A 15579-nucleotide genomic window follows, 5' to 3' on the forward strand; every position below is an offset into this window, starting at 1 on the left:
CTTGATTCAAGTAATTAATTAACCTGTAGTACTGATCAGAAGTATATACTGCCATTATATATTCGTGATATTGTAGTGTTACTACTGTACGCCAATAAAGCACTGCATCATAATCTGCTGTAAAACATTACTTTCTTAAATATATAACAAAGTTACCACAATAATGGATTGTACGGGTGAAAAACAATGCAAACAAGACGTTGTAAGTGATTTTAACGTATTGATCTAGAGAAAGCATCACGTCGCCATATCATAACAATGAGAACCTTTGTATTATATTTTTAATGATTTATTGAATTTCGCCTAACCAGATAATCAGATACCACATACGAAAGACCAATATCGAATCTGTATCTTATTACTGAAGCAGTCTTCGGGTTTACCGCTGTATAAACAATATACAGTAAACTAGATAAACTTAAACTATCTTAATCAATTGGTATCCAAGTCGATGAATGGCGGATACTAAAAGTTTTCATTTCTACGTTAAAGTAGCAAGACGATCAGATGGAGTTTTGATCACTACTGTAGGTACTGCATATTCACATCGATGACATTAAATATTGAAATATATACGTTTTGAAGAGCATTTTTGTGACGAAACTTGATGCTGGATTTGGAGTTGACTTTGACACTGACGCACTTTGATGTGGACAAGTTTAATGTTCAATGCTTTACTTTTTTAGAGATTTAATACAAGATCTCTAGTCTACTATTTTACGACTCTGACTACAGTTACTCAGTGCGACTTGATCCCTTTGACTGTTGATAGTAATATATCATTGTTCCACAATTCTTAAAAGAAAAAAATTGGCAATTCACAACACGTCTCTCTATTTTTTAAACCGAATACAAAAGCACCTCGACTACAATATTGTAATATTTACAGTTCATAATTATCAAGATTGGATAATTACTAAGTAATCGGGTAACTTCATTTATTTATGGAGTTTTAGGCAACACCTGGCCTGATGAATAACCGCTTGAAATTACGATTACATTTAGTTGACAGTTGCGGTGTTGAAGCGATAATTTACTCACGTTTGAACAGTTGATTGGAGAATTGTAGTCATTGTAACCATCATACCCACCCAGTACAATCATCAATCATTTAATCCGAGAGCTGATAGTTACTACACTGCATAAATTGTGATGGCTGCAAAGGATATTATCAGTAAAAATGTGAACAAAGCAAAAAGAAAATTGGCGAAGATGATAGCTAAGTAGCATGATCGTATCATGGAGATAAAAACTGACTGTAGTGTCCTATTTCAAGTGTTTGGATGCATGGATTATGTCAAGAGAGGAGCTATCATGACGTCTACTAAGTCATTTATGCAGAAAAGTTGAAATTTTGCTAATAAGATCATAGAAATGAATTTAGGTAGCAACGGATACTTGCAACTATCAATTGAAGAAGCTCTTCATTGATACAACATAACAAGCATAGTAAAACTAGTTGGACTGTGAACATCAAGCGAGTATTACCTTTGATACGCTTGATTAGAAAAGCAAATAAACGGGTGAAATTGGAAGGAGTCCCATCCTCAGTTCGGAAAACAGCCAGTGATTGATTGATTCCGGGTGGCGGTCAACCGGCGTAGCTGTAGTAATGACTCTGACTTGGATGAAAGTTGCACAATCGTTAGAGTGGACTGGCGCTTATTCCACAGTCTATCTACAGTAGCGTAGAATAACTGCAAATGGGTTGTGTTAAACGATGAAAGTAATGAGTAAATGGGGGAAAAAAGTAACCTATCCACTCTCGATGAATCCTTTACAATCGAATAGTGATGGTCGTTGCTTTCGACTGAAAGATAAAAGATTCCATTTCATCAGAACTGCCTTTCTTCCTCCTACAATACTGCAGTTACAATGTACAGTACAGTACATGCGGTAGAGTATGTACATACTGTACACTGTACAGTACTGTGCTGTAGTCTGTACTTACAGTACAAAGTAAAAGAGAAGAGTGACAACGCTTTGTACTGTAGTGTACAGTGTACTGTACACTGTACAGTACTGTACTGTACTGTAGTCTACACTCATTTTCGGATCGGATTCGGATTTTATGTAGCGCTTTCAATCGGATTAAATGTTTAGTCATAGTGGGGTTACAATACACTAGTCTACAGTACAGTTCGAGTTCAGAAAAAACAGTTACTGTAAGTTTTGCTGAACTCTATGACTACAGTGTATGGCATGCTTGGTCAATCAATAAGAGTACTAGAGTAGTACTGCATGGGCTTCTAGATAAAATGCTTCGTTAGCACTGTACTGTATCTGAGTGAAGCATACTAAAGAGAGAAGACAGTCCTGTGAGCATAATGATTGTACATTGTACACTGTACAGTACAGTATACTGTACAGTACTATAGAGGGTCTAATAAAGGGTCTAATAGAGGGTCTCTACTTTACTGTACAGTGTACAGTGTACAGTACAGCAAATCGAAAATCTAGTATGATACCTGTAGACTGTAGAGCACAGTGTACTGTACACTTGAGTGTACAGTAAATGAAAAAACTCATCGTCTCATAGTACAGTACTGTACTGTACTGTGCAGTACGTACAGGCATTGCCGTTGACTACAGTACTTTGCACCATAACCACGTATCTATCCGATGTCCATCCGATACTAAATACAGTACTGTACAGTACTGTACATTGAGTACAATAGTGAGACCTTCGGTACAGTACCTTGGCTACAGTACAAAGTACCGTATGCTAGACCAAGCCTTCCGTACTGCGGCTTTCAGAAGAGTTGCGCTACACTCAGTGTACAGTACTGTACTCTGAGTGACTTCCATTTTCTTATTTATCTCTCCAGCAAGATGGAGGTTACTACAGTACTGTACAGTAATGTGATTTTACGTGATACAGTACAGTACTGGAAGACTTGGACTTGGGGCTAACCGCATACGGAGTTTTCAACTTTTGGGGGGCAATATTATCTTCCTTGATTGGTTTCCATCTCTTTAGTCAATTTTTATAGTGCCAGTCGAAAACCCTCTATCCTCCAGTACTGCCAGATGTGAAGAAAAGATGGGATATGAGAATTTTTCGGTAAGATTATGTACAGTTACTAGTCAGAACTAGCAATCAGCAATGAACAAACACTGCTAACATCATCGTCGAATGTCTAAATAGAGATAATCTGGATAAAATCCATCACAAGGGATAGTAGCCAATTTCAAGAATAATAGGATGCGTAATAACTCCTTGTTGTTCAACGTCAATCGATGGAAGTTGTCAAGTTATGAGAGAAAAAGAAAGCACCCTTTCCAATCAACCCCCTCCCCTATCCATCGATCCAAGCTATATTGATTGACTACAGTAGTCCTGCACAGCATGGCCTACAGACTGAGTATGCTCTCAAGCAATGTCGCTTGTACTCAAATACGGTATACTCTACTCTACAGCGAAATGCACTATAGTACACTTGTAATGGTATCGTTAACCAAATGCTCCACTGAGGATGATATGGTTGACATTAGTATACCACTTGCAGTTAGTCAAATTCATCATCTCAACCACTATCACAGCATAGATTGATTCGCAACTAGCTTTACTCCTAGCTGTCATCATGTACAGTAGACTGATAACAGCCACATTGGCCTGCCAACTTGTTGGCTTAATGCATAAACGTTTGTTGAAACTTACTTTTGGACAACACCTCCCAACATCTTGTAAATGCAATTCCTCTTTTTCTTTAGCCCAATTTTATACTGCCAAAAATGTTGTCCATAACAATCTTTCAACGAAAGTAAGATATTGTAGACTCTACGGTCATTTTTAGGGCTTGATGATAGATCAATCGCTGCCGGCCTAGAATTGGATAGGGCTAAAATCATTACTATTTTTACATGCGCAATCTACAATTGCACACTTAAATGTCTATCCTTGCCGCTAACGTAAATCAATTGAGACCAAGACGTAAAGAGAAACATAGTCTAACATTAGAACTTTTTTATTGACAGTCTTGATCATTATCGTCCCCGTATGTCAACAATCATGCCATGACATTCATGCTGAACTAGCTTGTAATGATAAAACAAAATGGATTGGAAAATGGCAATTAAAATTACATAAACGAGAATGATTAACATTACTCTGCAATAGACTTATAACGTCTACGACTTAACCATGGCTAAGTCGTTATTCACCGCTATATTTCAATATGCTCTTTCCAACAAGTCATCGGTAGAGGTTACCTCTTACCCGATACTATGAGCTATCATAATGGTGGACATGTAAAGCTATTATATCATGACCTATCGGTAATAATGATGTTCACAAATTGCTTGGATCTTGGATCTATTGAAAGCATACTTGCAAATCGCAATAAATTAGCAATGTAAACTCATCACTTAGTCATGATGCTACTTCAATTAACTATACGAGTATACTAGCTTTTAATTCAAACTTAAAATATCTCTTCCCAGTTGTCAAATGATATTATGATTATCTATTTCACATACAACTCAGTACGACAGACATGCAATATATTACATTCACTTCGCTAGCTGTTGTTAATAATATGTGTACACTATGTACTGATTATGACCATAGACGATTTCTAATGCGTCTTCTTACTTCGGTGCTACCCTGTATTCGCACGATTAGTGTGCGGTATACAGGACGTAATTGCAATATTGTCAACCTAACTTTACTACATTACACATTAGAAGACTACTTGCAATTATTAATTATTTTATTGCCGTACATTTACATTTTATATAGTCTTAAAATGTTTTTTACTTATGAAACTACGAGTATAACAGAACCTGCTGTTTGTAGATGATAGGCTTTACTAACTCGCATACAACTCTTCATGAATTCATACTATAGTTATCGCGGTTTCTCATATGGACTGGCTGTGCAGTGGCCCTTGCTTTTTACAACTTTGGGTGGAAGAATTGTCTGTTGATTGCCTTTTATTTGGGTCTCTTTATTGTTGGGTAAGCTCAATCGAATTGAATTTGCTGTATAACATTTAATACAAAATAGTAGTCGGTATTAGAGGAATCATTACACACAATGAGAGTGTATTAGTCAACAATTGTAATTTTGTGTACGTATCACTCTATCGGATCATCATTAGTTTAGTATTTTTTTACATTATGTATAAAACTGCAGTGCCAGTAATTCTGTAGAAAGATTGAGGCTGTTCTAAAATGACCTTATGGCCACAATATTGTAATTAACTTAGTATTTGTAGTCATTCCTAAACTCTATGATATAGGCTCACTAGGCTACAAATCGCTTATGCTGTACCTACAAGTCTGAATCTAGTAGCAAATGTACGTGCATCATCAGTAGCAACCGATTATAAGCTCTACTAAATTAATTGCAAACCTAAAGTAAAACAATTTAATCCTAAAAAATTGTTATATGCACATTGAGCTAGTCATTGTGGAACTGCAATCAATTACCTTATAGACAATACTGCCACGAAGCAACATTGTTGTTAGCTCCACTCAGTGTACTGTATTAATGACCGTAAAACTGCGATCTAAAAGCTACACTAAATCATTTATCGATTGTAAAGGCATCAAAAATATCCTTTAAGCCCGATGCAATCATTTCGTATTTCATTCGGTATACTATAAGGATTATTTTAAATACCATAACCCCTTATATTATTCGCAATTCTAGGTGGCTCGGGTACTTGTACAGTAATGCACTTGCTAGCATACAAAATATTTGGATTGACAATAAGCTAATTCGATTACCGAGAAATAAAATCGGAATTGACAAGGTAACTAATTTACCCTAACAATTATAATAAGTAATAACGTGGCCTTGGCGTAATATACTGTTGCATTTTGTAGTTTGCAACCTTGCTATTATAACTTTGTTTCATTGGTAAGTAACTGTGTTTCCTTTATAAGTAACGATGTAGCAGTCATCTATTTATTTTTTAACATTTAGTGTTAAATATTATATAACTGTTTACTGTATGATATTGACTATTACTGTTTGTAGTAGATGCAAGTACTTCTAAGCTGAATTATGTTCTCCATTGCTTCAGATTGTCGAGACTGTCACCGAGGGTGAACGTCAGTATAAACTTGACAAGCGATTAACTGGTGCTAGCATTATTGATGGACCATTGCAAGATGTATAAAAATTTGATTCATAAATATTGCGAATAAACTGATCGTTACCTAGATTTATCGAATTGCTTATAATTATCGATTATATCGTTTATAAATTTTATATAAAAGGTAATTACTTACGCCTTTCGAGATTACATACATCCATGGTACGACAGTATCTCTGGACATCCGGAATTTATTTACGAGCTGCAGCAAGCGATACAAAAGGTTTTAATCAATTTCGCTATAAGGTAATCTAAGGATGTTCTCGATATCGTTAAAAATTTCGTACGAAAAGCTGACACTCGATCGAGTTTCTGTACGTTACGACTTAATAGTGATATTATTTTTATCTTTTCTTGTGAAAATACCAATAAACAGGTACAGTGTAGTAGAGATAATAAAACACTAACAGCTGACATGTAGCTGAAAGACAGTAGAATGTTATTTAATGCTACTTGTCATTGACAGTAAATTTCTATAAGTCTCAATAATCAACCTTTATCCTACCAGTAGCCTGTAACATTCAATAGACTAACCAGTATTGCCCTTGCTATTTGTATGCCTGGGTCAATTTATGATAATGCCTATCATATAAGTTATCTAAGTAACTATGTTTATTAGCTACAGTACTGCGACATATTTTCATAAACATCACTCCTAATGTTATACTAATCGTTGTTACAACAGGGCAAAAGATGCTGATTGGGTTAGGTTGATTACTGCCACCTGCATTGATGATTTCGCTTCACATATTCGACTTTTCAATAAAGCAGTTCAAAAGAGAAAGAAAGAAAGAGAAGGAAAACAAGAGAAACCTGTTCAGAGTAAGTAATTTAAAAGAAAATATTGTGACCTCTATTAATAAACATTATAGTTTAAAAATATTTATGCAATCAACTTTATTTATAAATTCATCGGCAACTTCGTATTGCAAATTTATTTAGTAATTTGTAATTTTAATTTTACAAAACGCAATTCATATCGGTGAAATTACGTTGTAACAGATGAAAGATTTGTTTTGTCATTCTAAACACTTCGTTCGAAAGTAATCCATTATTTACCAAGTTTGCTTATATTTGTTAAATAATAGTTGAGCGTGCTCTAGCTGAAATCGAAGTTATATTTTTCCGATTTGAAAAAGTTATGGAAAAACAATCTATTACCAGAGAGAAAATTTGCACTTGCCCTGAAGTGGAACGAGGTTTGTAATCTCTCATATACTATGCAATTACCTATAAATAGCATACTCGAATCAGTAGTTTTTAAAATTTTCGATACTATTATTGTCGTACATGTAGTTAGTAAAACGAAAACTATTTTATCTTGGTGCATCGTAACATGAAATCTAAAATAAAGTTGTACTTTAAATATTGCAGCTTTTCTACAAGACTTAGTTGAGATTCTTCTCTATCAATATCTTTCTCCGGATGACTTTGGGAACACGGTTTTGAGATCCCTTGCAAGGGTATCATATATACTTAAAAATAAATTTAAGTAATCCTTGAACCAGTTATGAAATTACATGGCTTAATCATTATAAATAATCATAAATTATTTTCTTATTTCATAAGGAAATCATTGTATCTAGTGTAGTAATACCTACAATAAATATTTTATGCGATCCAGATTTTATAAACGGGATGATCATTACCTGGGTTAGTGTATATGAAAAGTAAAAGAGCACTTTTACCTAGTCGAAAATTAATGAAATCATCGCTGATAACATTACTATAAAACATTTTAATCCTTATTATAGATGAAAGAAAATTCTTTTAATTTCGATTCCTTTATTACTGCTATCAGGTAATACATTTGCGCTAGAAAAATAATAGACTATACATAATTTGTTGCCAAGCTAATATCCTGAACGATATCTTTTTAACATACAGAACTACAAGACGTATGCCGGATATAACTGAAACATTACAAAGTGTAGAAACTGAAATTATGCGAGTCCAAAGGCAGGATACTGAAGGTTATCTTTATATCAATGTCAATTATTTACTGCCATTAACAACGCACATAATATTTCTACACTCTAAACAACTGCCTATTGAATAATTTTGGCATGCTTTAGACGCTAAACACCAATTGAATAATTTGAATAGCATTAAACGTGAATGTAATGCTATCTTGAAATATTTGCAAAGGCCTGAAGAAAATGTAAGAAGATGTCAAATTTTATTACAGTTTTGCTTCATTCTCTTTAAGAATTTTTGGTAATTTCAGTCAATCGTAAATTCGATTTTATGATAACCTTCATTATCGTATTACAACTATCCTTTCTAGGATGACCTTGATGATTCGAAGCAAGTGTTACCTGACTTACCGCTACATGCAATTATTAGTAATAATACAGCGTTGTTATATTTTATGGGTTAGTTACCGGGATAAAATCACTTTCTTACCTACGTTATACGTAGGCGTGAATAATTTCGTAATATTGGCCTTCATAATTGCTTACTTAGAGTATCTAGACAGTATTGGTGGAAAAGCCAAGGCCTATCTAAGCTTCTGGCTGAATATTGAAGTCTGTATAAAATATACGCCTAACATAATCAACAATTTTCCTTTATTTTAATGAAAATTACCAATTTTATTCTAATCACCTTTCGAAGTTAACTAAGGTTACGTTTACTGTTTTTAAACTAAATAGTGCTTCCGTACATCTGCTGAACAGCAAATCTCTGCAGTATTACTTAACGATACCAGAGAAGGAGACGAGGTAAGAATGGATTTTATCATTGATAAAATACTTATATATGTGCATCTTAAGTAACAAAACTTTACGATTATGGAAGAAAGTACTTCTCGTGACGTAATTGTGTGTATGACGTCCATATTACCTTGTTAGTCAATATAATAATTTCAAATTTTGGGATTGTGTAGGGTGGGGTTGAACCTGACCTAGAAACTTTAAGAGTTGCTGCCTTCAATCTTTTTGATGAATACCTCTGCGAGCAGGTAGTTAATTCTATTAGTAAGAGTTCGAATTGAAAATGCCATTTTATGAAAGTGCTTTTAAGGATTATTTTACTAACAAAACCAGGCTGACCAGCAAGTCGCTTTGAATCCCCAGACGGTAAAAAAATTATATGAAAATATAAAGCTGTCTATACCATCAGTCGATATGTTCGACACATGCCAGGAAGAGGTACTTAAATTTTATTATCGGAATAAAGATGACTTACGATGAACAGCGCAGCTTAATTAATCTCTTATTGGACTTTGAAATATCGGGTGTCTTGATAGGCTTACCATATCCTCTTACATGATTTTTGTCCCGCGTTCAAGAGAAGCCAATTTTATTATGGGTAAATATGAATATTAAAGGCTTATGGATCTATTTTAAGAACCGCATCTTCACGTCCATTAAACACTAAATTAGAATTTGCTAACAATTGTAGGTGTTGTGTAGACTTGGGGATGGTGAAAGATGAAGCAAAGAACTGTACGAACTAACTAGAATTATAAATAAAATGTTAATCAGCTTTTTTTGTAGATTAACACACTATGTTTCTTGTTTAATGGTTAGCTTCTGTCGGTTCTGATATTGAAGAAGAGTCACAAAATATAGCGCCTGTATCTCCGGTTAGCTTTAACGTATCATTAACAATCTATTTCCGCAATTTTATTAAATTGCTTCATAATTATTTTTATTTTAAGGTCTCTGATAATAATCATGACCCATTAAGTGAAAACTCGCAAGTTTCAAATACAAATAGCACTGATGGAGACCACAGCACTTCACAGCAAACGAATGTCAGTCTCAATGGTGTATCATTTACCGTGGCAGTTACTACTATAGGTACAAATGTATCAGGATGTTGACCATATATTTTATAGTATAATCGTAAACATACGCTATAATTGGCATGAATATCTGTATTTGTCTAATAAATATGCACAGGTGTAACAAAAAATGCATCTACGGGTACTGGAAAAACCTATGCCGTGTACGCAATCAGTGTTACCAAGCACAGCCCAACCGGAGATGAAAGTTGGGAGGTATACCGCCGTTACAGTGATTTTCACGATTTGCATATGCAATTAAAAGAAAAGGTAACTATACATTCATTTATCTCTATTTAAGTTAGCTATATTCTATTAGTGAAAGTTGCTAGCAATCAAGCAATTGTAGTAGAAAAAGTCCGAAAATGTCTCATTTGTGTTATAATATCCATCCATTCCGATTTAATAGTTAGGTGGTAAGTTGAGTATTTCATTACCTGGAAAGAGAACTTTTGGAAATAATCTTGATAAGGCGTTCTTGGAATCTCGACGTCGAAAATTAGATCTTTACTTAAAGGTACTAGCATAGTGTTACAATATTCGTAAAATCTCTAAAGATAGATTGAAAATTTTGAAATATGCATTGCCGTTAAGTTCTTTAACATTGAATGAAATATTGTTTAGGGTATTGTTGATCCAGAGTTTATGAATATGCATAAAAGCCTTATCGTTATCATCGCTAGCTTTCTGGAGCCAGGTTCTTATAACAAAGAAAAAAATAATATACTAAGAAAGGTATTAGTCTTTAGCTATACATTAAATGACAATAAATTTGTATTTTATTTATTCGTCTAGAAGTGTTGATGCTTTGTTCTAATTCTTAAAATGATATTGCTATAAAGTAATTATAATTGTAAAATAAATTAGATGCCGTAGCACTTACATTCAACTTATTTAATGATCCTACTGTCACTTATCGTTGATATGGTTTCAAACTTTCCCCTAGATGGACACGTTTGTTACACCTTTCCGGGATTCTGTTAATACTGCCGTAAAATTAGTAGACCAGAACTTATTTAAACCTTTAGATCAGAACGTTACGAAGAAAATATCTGTTGGACTTAACCGAGTTTTTGACAAAGTAATTATTGGCAAATCTTTTGTTGCATTATAGCTCTGTTATTGTAATTATTAACATATGATTTTATTTAAATAGCCATTTCAAACTAGTAAGGTAAAAGGTGATACTGATCCTGAACTCAACACTCATGGCAGTACTAAAGTTGCAGCGCGCTTACTTTCGAATGAGGTATACCAATCTGTATTTAATCAGCCTAGAATATGCATGATATAATATGTACGCTTGCAATTGAAGTTATACCCCCTGACTAATCGAATATTGTAATAATCCAATGGTAGTCTATCGATGATGATAGCATCCCTCTCCGTATCCTTCTTTTATTAATGGACGAAGTATTTGATTTTCAAAAGAAGTATGCGCTCTTCATTGTATTTCATGTGTCGCTGATGCACATTCATATAATTGTATCATTTGCTACTCTTTACTCACTACATGAGACTAAAGTTATATTTTTCGTGACCTATTTTTGCAGGAATCAATGGCTGGAAAGGCATAAAATTATGTTAAGCTTCTTAAAGCAAATGATTAAAGCGACGTATGGAGATAAATTGAATCGGTAAAACATATAGTGCGATCAGACTATTGATGTATTGTGCTTCAATGCAAGCAACCACGTCAATGCTTAATTTAAACTTACCTGTTACTCATATAGAAAAATTATTGATCAAGTGCAGTATCTTACATCGTCCGAACAAATCGCACAATATGTACGACAACTCAGGTTCAGTGTATAGCTAATTTCGAATAAGAACTTAAGCTAATTTTCTGTGTAGTTCTTATTAATTATCTGAGTATTATATATGTTAATGCAGAGATATATTATGGCCGAACGGTGTATTAGCGGAACCTACGCCTGAAAGGAAATCAGAACAAAAATCACGAGCCCGGATTGTTGCTTTAGCTAAAATGTTGGGAAGTGTTCCAGGTAACACATTATAAATTACAGGCATCTTTCTAAAGATAGATAATTAATTGAAAACATTTACATTACGCAAATACTAGATGATCTGAGAAGAATCATAGGGTCGGAAACTTGTACGGGAGGAATTGTTAGGTTTGTCACATTATTTTCTATTTCGAGCTTTACTCATTTAGGTAACTTTATTGAGAAGTTTTTGATGTAGTATTGATGTAACTTTCATTTTTTCGCAAAGGGTTTTCAATATGTTTCAACAAGCAAACCTGAATAAGCGTTTATTTTACACTATGATTGAAGCAATTTCCGAATCTGTCTTCCCAGAAACTTTTAGCGATATTTTTGCTAAGCTCTATGCTCACCATTGTAAATGAATTAAATTCTTAATATGTGACTTTTACAGGTTTTCAACTGTTTAAAATATAATTTTAGCTATATTTTTTTGTGCTTTAAGCACTCAATTTGTATCATATAGTGCATACGTTTGAATGAATTGTTAAAAGCCTTGGCTCTTTAATAGTCTTGAGAATTTTTACCTTATATCTATTGCTAGAAAACTTGTTTTATCGTACGTTACTGTATTTGTGCACACTATCAACGATCAAAGAAAGTTTTCGGTTAATTTTGATCAAGTGCCTTTTAATCTGAAACACCTAGTATGATATAACATGCGATCAATATAGCGAGTAGTAAGCATATCAATTTGAAAATGGAGTGCGATAGTACTCATATAACAACATACTTTATGACAAATTAGAAAGGAACAGTTATTTATAAGTTGTTAAGTCTAGAATAAAATGTAACTCCTTCGATTTCATTTACCGATTGCATCAATTTAGTAAAGTGTTTTGGGCCTTAAACGGATCATTTTATGACATTACATCATTTTAGAGATAATGAAGTTATGAACAGGATTGCAAAGTTTGAACTCTGCGACAGTGAAACTACCTTCAGTTTATTGCTATGAAAGATAGCAGCTAATACTATAACTACCACTGATGTATGCTACGGTACACAACACATAAATTGAAAGATTTCCTTCAATATGATATTTATCCAGCCTCATTAACTAGTACATATTATCATGGAGAGTATAAGTACTGTATATCTACTATGTTATTATGCTCATTTCGATAACACCTTCTTAGCCGAATACTGGGGTAGGGCTTTTAAAAACTCGTGAAGGCATTTCCGATCAACATCTAATATTAGAATCACGAAGCATAACCACATTACTGATTATCTTTACTTAATACACTTAGATGTCTAGAATAAAATTTTGATTTATTTAATTTTGAAAGCAATAAAAATTTACGATCACAATCATCCTTCATATATCAACGTTCATACTATATTTTCCATAGAATTGCAACTATTTACCAATGAGTAATTACGTGATATCTACTAAACAGAGCTATCACGTATTAATGGATACAGGAGAACATGATTATGTGTACAGATGGATCACATTCTACAATAGTATGGATGGATACACGCTTATATATACTCGTAAGTATGCTATTTCAAGAGGGGCAACAGTACTCATCAATGGCATATATGTGTGTTCTAATTGTTTACGTTATGCAATACATTAGCTAATAGTTATGCGATATAATTAACTATAGCTAATTCTACAGTATGTATAACGAACTGAATGAATATTGTAAGAAGGGCCTTTCTTGGGATTCTCTATTCTGACTGCAACTCTGGTCTGTTATATCCCAGCGCTACTGCAAATACGTGTATATGAATTGACTTGTGTAAGGTGTCGTAGTTCTAAACTATATGCACATTGATCCTAGAAATATACCTATGAGGGTATTATTACAACCATACTATGAAACTGAGAACGTTTTGACTAAAATATCATTGAATAATGAATCGTATAAATTCTACAACACATATGGCTATATCTATCTTATATGCTGTACGTACTACATACTACATGACAATAAGTATCTTTAAGGTTTCGACAATGATGTGAATATTTCATATCCTCTGCAACATTTCTGAAGTTTGTTATTACACTATTAGCATCTTTCAAAAACAGGAAGTTAAAAATAAATTATCTTTTCTATCAAATATAATCTATATTATCATTTCATAAATTGATTTAAACCTCATATCATAGTTATATTAATTATAGCTGCAAATTACTGTGAAATGGCAACGACTGCTAGTTGTACTACAACGTTACTTTCAATAATATAATTAATTCATAGACGTGATACTAATAAAAATTGACTAATAGTATAAAATTCAAGTATTGCGCATAATTTTACCTCTAATTTTGAAAGATTAGCGCTAGAATAGAACGCAGAATGTATGCGCTAAATTAAGGATGATAGTGATATATGACAATTAACCATCTACGAAAAAATCTCTACTATTGTCTTGCTTGATACTATTCTTTTACTAAATAATTATTGTAATAAATACATATAAACAGATTGATCATGACACACTTTGTAATCAGAGTCCTTACAGGATAACCACAAGACAGTTAATCATCAAGAAGAAGAGACCACTGAATGTATTTGTGTAGTTCAAAGTAAGTTGGTATTATACAATTCGCGGAGCCATTTGTAATGCCATTTGGTACATTTGTTTCATTAAGCCAACTTTGACTATGCCATGCTCTGCAAATCGACGACCAACCTCATAGCGTGAGAAACGATGATTAGGTCTCAAATAAGGATAGTAAACGTGAAATCCAGGATGATTTCGTGGTCGTACCTTGATTTTACTAGCCAATATGCCAATATAGACATCATCGATTGACTGCAGTATTTTGACGTGGGGAGCTACATCAAGCATTTGCGACAAGACATCGAAGGAGAGTACATAAGCAAAGCCAGAAACAAATGGCGGAAAGGTTTCACCTTTATAATCGTCATAGGACACATAATATTTATGTGTTTTAAGACGACATGGCTTCAAGGCAGTACGTTCAGCTAGTCGACCAACAAAAAATTTTTGCGCTTTATTACCCATACTAGCTAAATAGTGGTAGAGTTTTGGAGCATTAACGAAGACATCATCATCACCTTTATAGATAAATACTGGTTTACAATACTTAGCAGCCCAAGTCATACCGAATAATGTTTTACGAGTTAAATTTTTAACATGCTCGACGATATCAGTCAAGACTATGTCACCATAGAGCTTGGCTTCTTTTTCGACTAATTTCCTAATAGTAGCATTTAATGACAGGCTAACAACAAACACTGTACGCCATGCATTGCCTTTCTTGGGGCTTCTTAATGTAAAATAGCTGCTATTTCCCCATGTTTGACGGATACTTAAACGACGATGGAAATGTTCTGCTTTACTATTGATGGTCAATAGCACATATACCGGTGCTGGACAAGGTTTAAGTCCACGTTTTGGCTTGACGACTGTGCAATTTTTACAAATTGGTATTGATTTGTTGGCGTTTTCTCTATCATTATTATTTTGATTGTTAGTACTGTTGATGCAAGTTAAATTATTATCATTATTGCTTATATTGTTATTGATATCATTATTCTCCACAATAGACAATTTTTTTATTGCAGAACGTCGAAAGGCTTCTTCTGATTCAATGATGGGAATTTTTTTAACTGGCTTAGGAAATAACAAGAGTAAGAGAGTGATGCAAATAAAACAGACAAGCAAGCAATACTTGTAAAATGTCTTCATTGCACGA

At 33.7% G+C, this 15579-nt stretch overlaps 2 protein-coding genes across 2 annotated transcripts; one reads left to right on the top strand and one right to left on the bottom strand.

Moving 5' to 3' along the window:
• Positions 1-3349: 3349 nt before the first annotated feature.
• TRIADDRAFT_53998 (uncharacterized protein) lies at positions 3350-12265 on the top strand (the record flags this gene model as incomplete). The annotated part of the gene is made up of 29 exons (XM_002110185.1): positions 3350-3402; positions 5657-5759; positions 6033-6122; positions 6229-6350; positions 6790-6926; positions 7193-7303; positions 7479-7567; positions 7674-7757; positions 7859-7905; positions 7992-8077; positions 8180-8265; positions 8392-8479; positions 8571-8632; positions 8759-8827; positions 8992-9066; positions 9152-9256; positions 9436-9553; positions 9638-9693; positions 9769-9910; positions 10013-10164; positions 10304-10411; positions 10519-10629; positions 11051-11143; positions 11254-11327; positions 11448-11531; positions 11628-11696; positions 11788-11900; positions 11978-12029; positions 12130-12265. 29 exons carry the CDS (start codon positions 3350-3352, stop codon positions 12263-12265), a joined length of 2715 nt encoding a protein of 904 aa, XP_002110221.1.
• A 2332-nt stretch (positions 12266-14597) lies between these two features.
• Positions 14598-15245, bottom strand: TRIADDRAFT_15767 (uncharacterized protein; the record flags this gene model as incomplete). The annotated part of the gene is made up of 1 exon (XM_002110724.1): positions 14598-15245. A coding segment is annotated over one exon (648 nt), but the record flags the coding sequence as incomplete, so codon positions are not given.
• Positions 15246-15579: the final 334 nt, after the last annotated feature.

This window comes from Trichoplax adhaerens, genomic scaffold (assembly GCF_000150275.1).
Source record: "Trichoplax adhaerens TRIADscaffold_3 genomic scaffold, whole genome shotgun sequence".
Taxonomy (NCBI): Eukaryota; Metazoa; Placozoa; class Uniplacotomia; order Trichoplacea; family Trichoplacidae; genus Trichoplax; species Trichoplax adhaerens.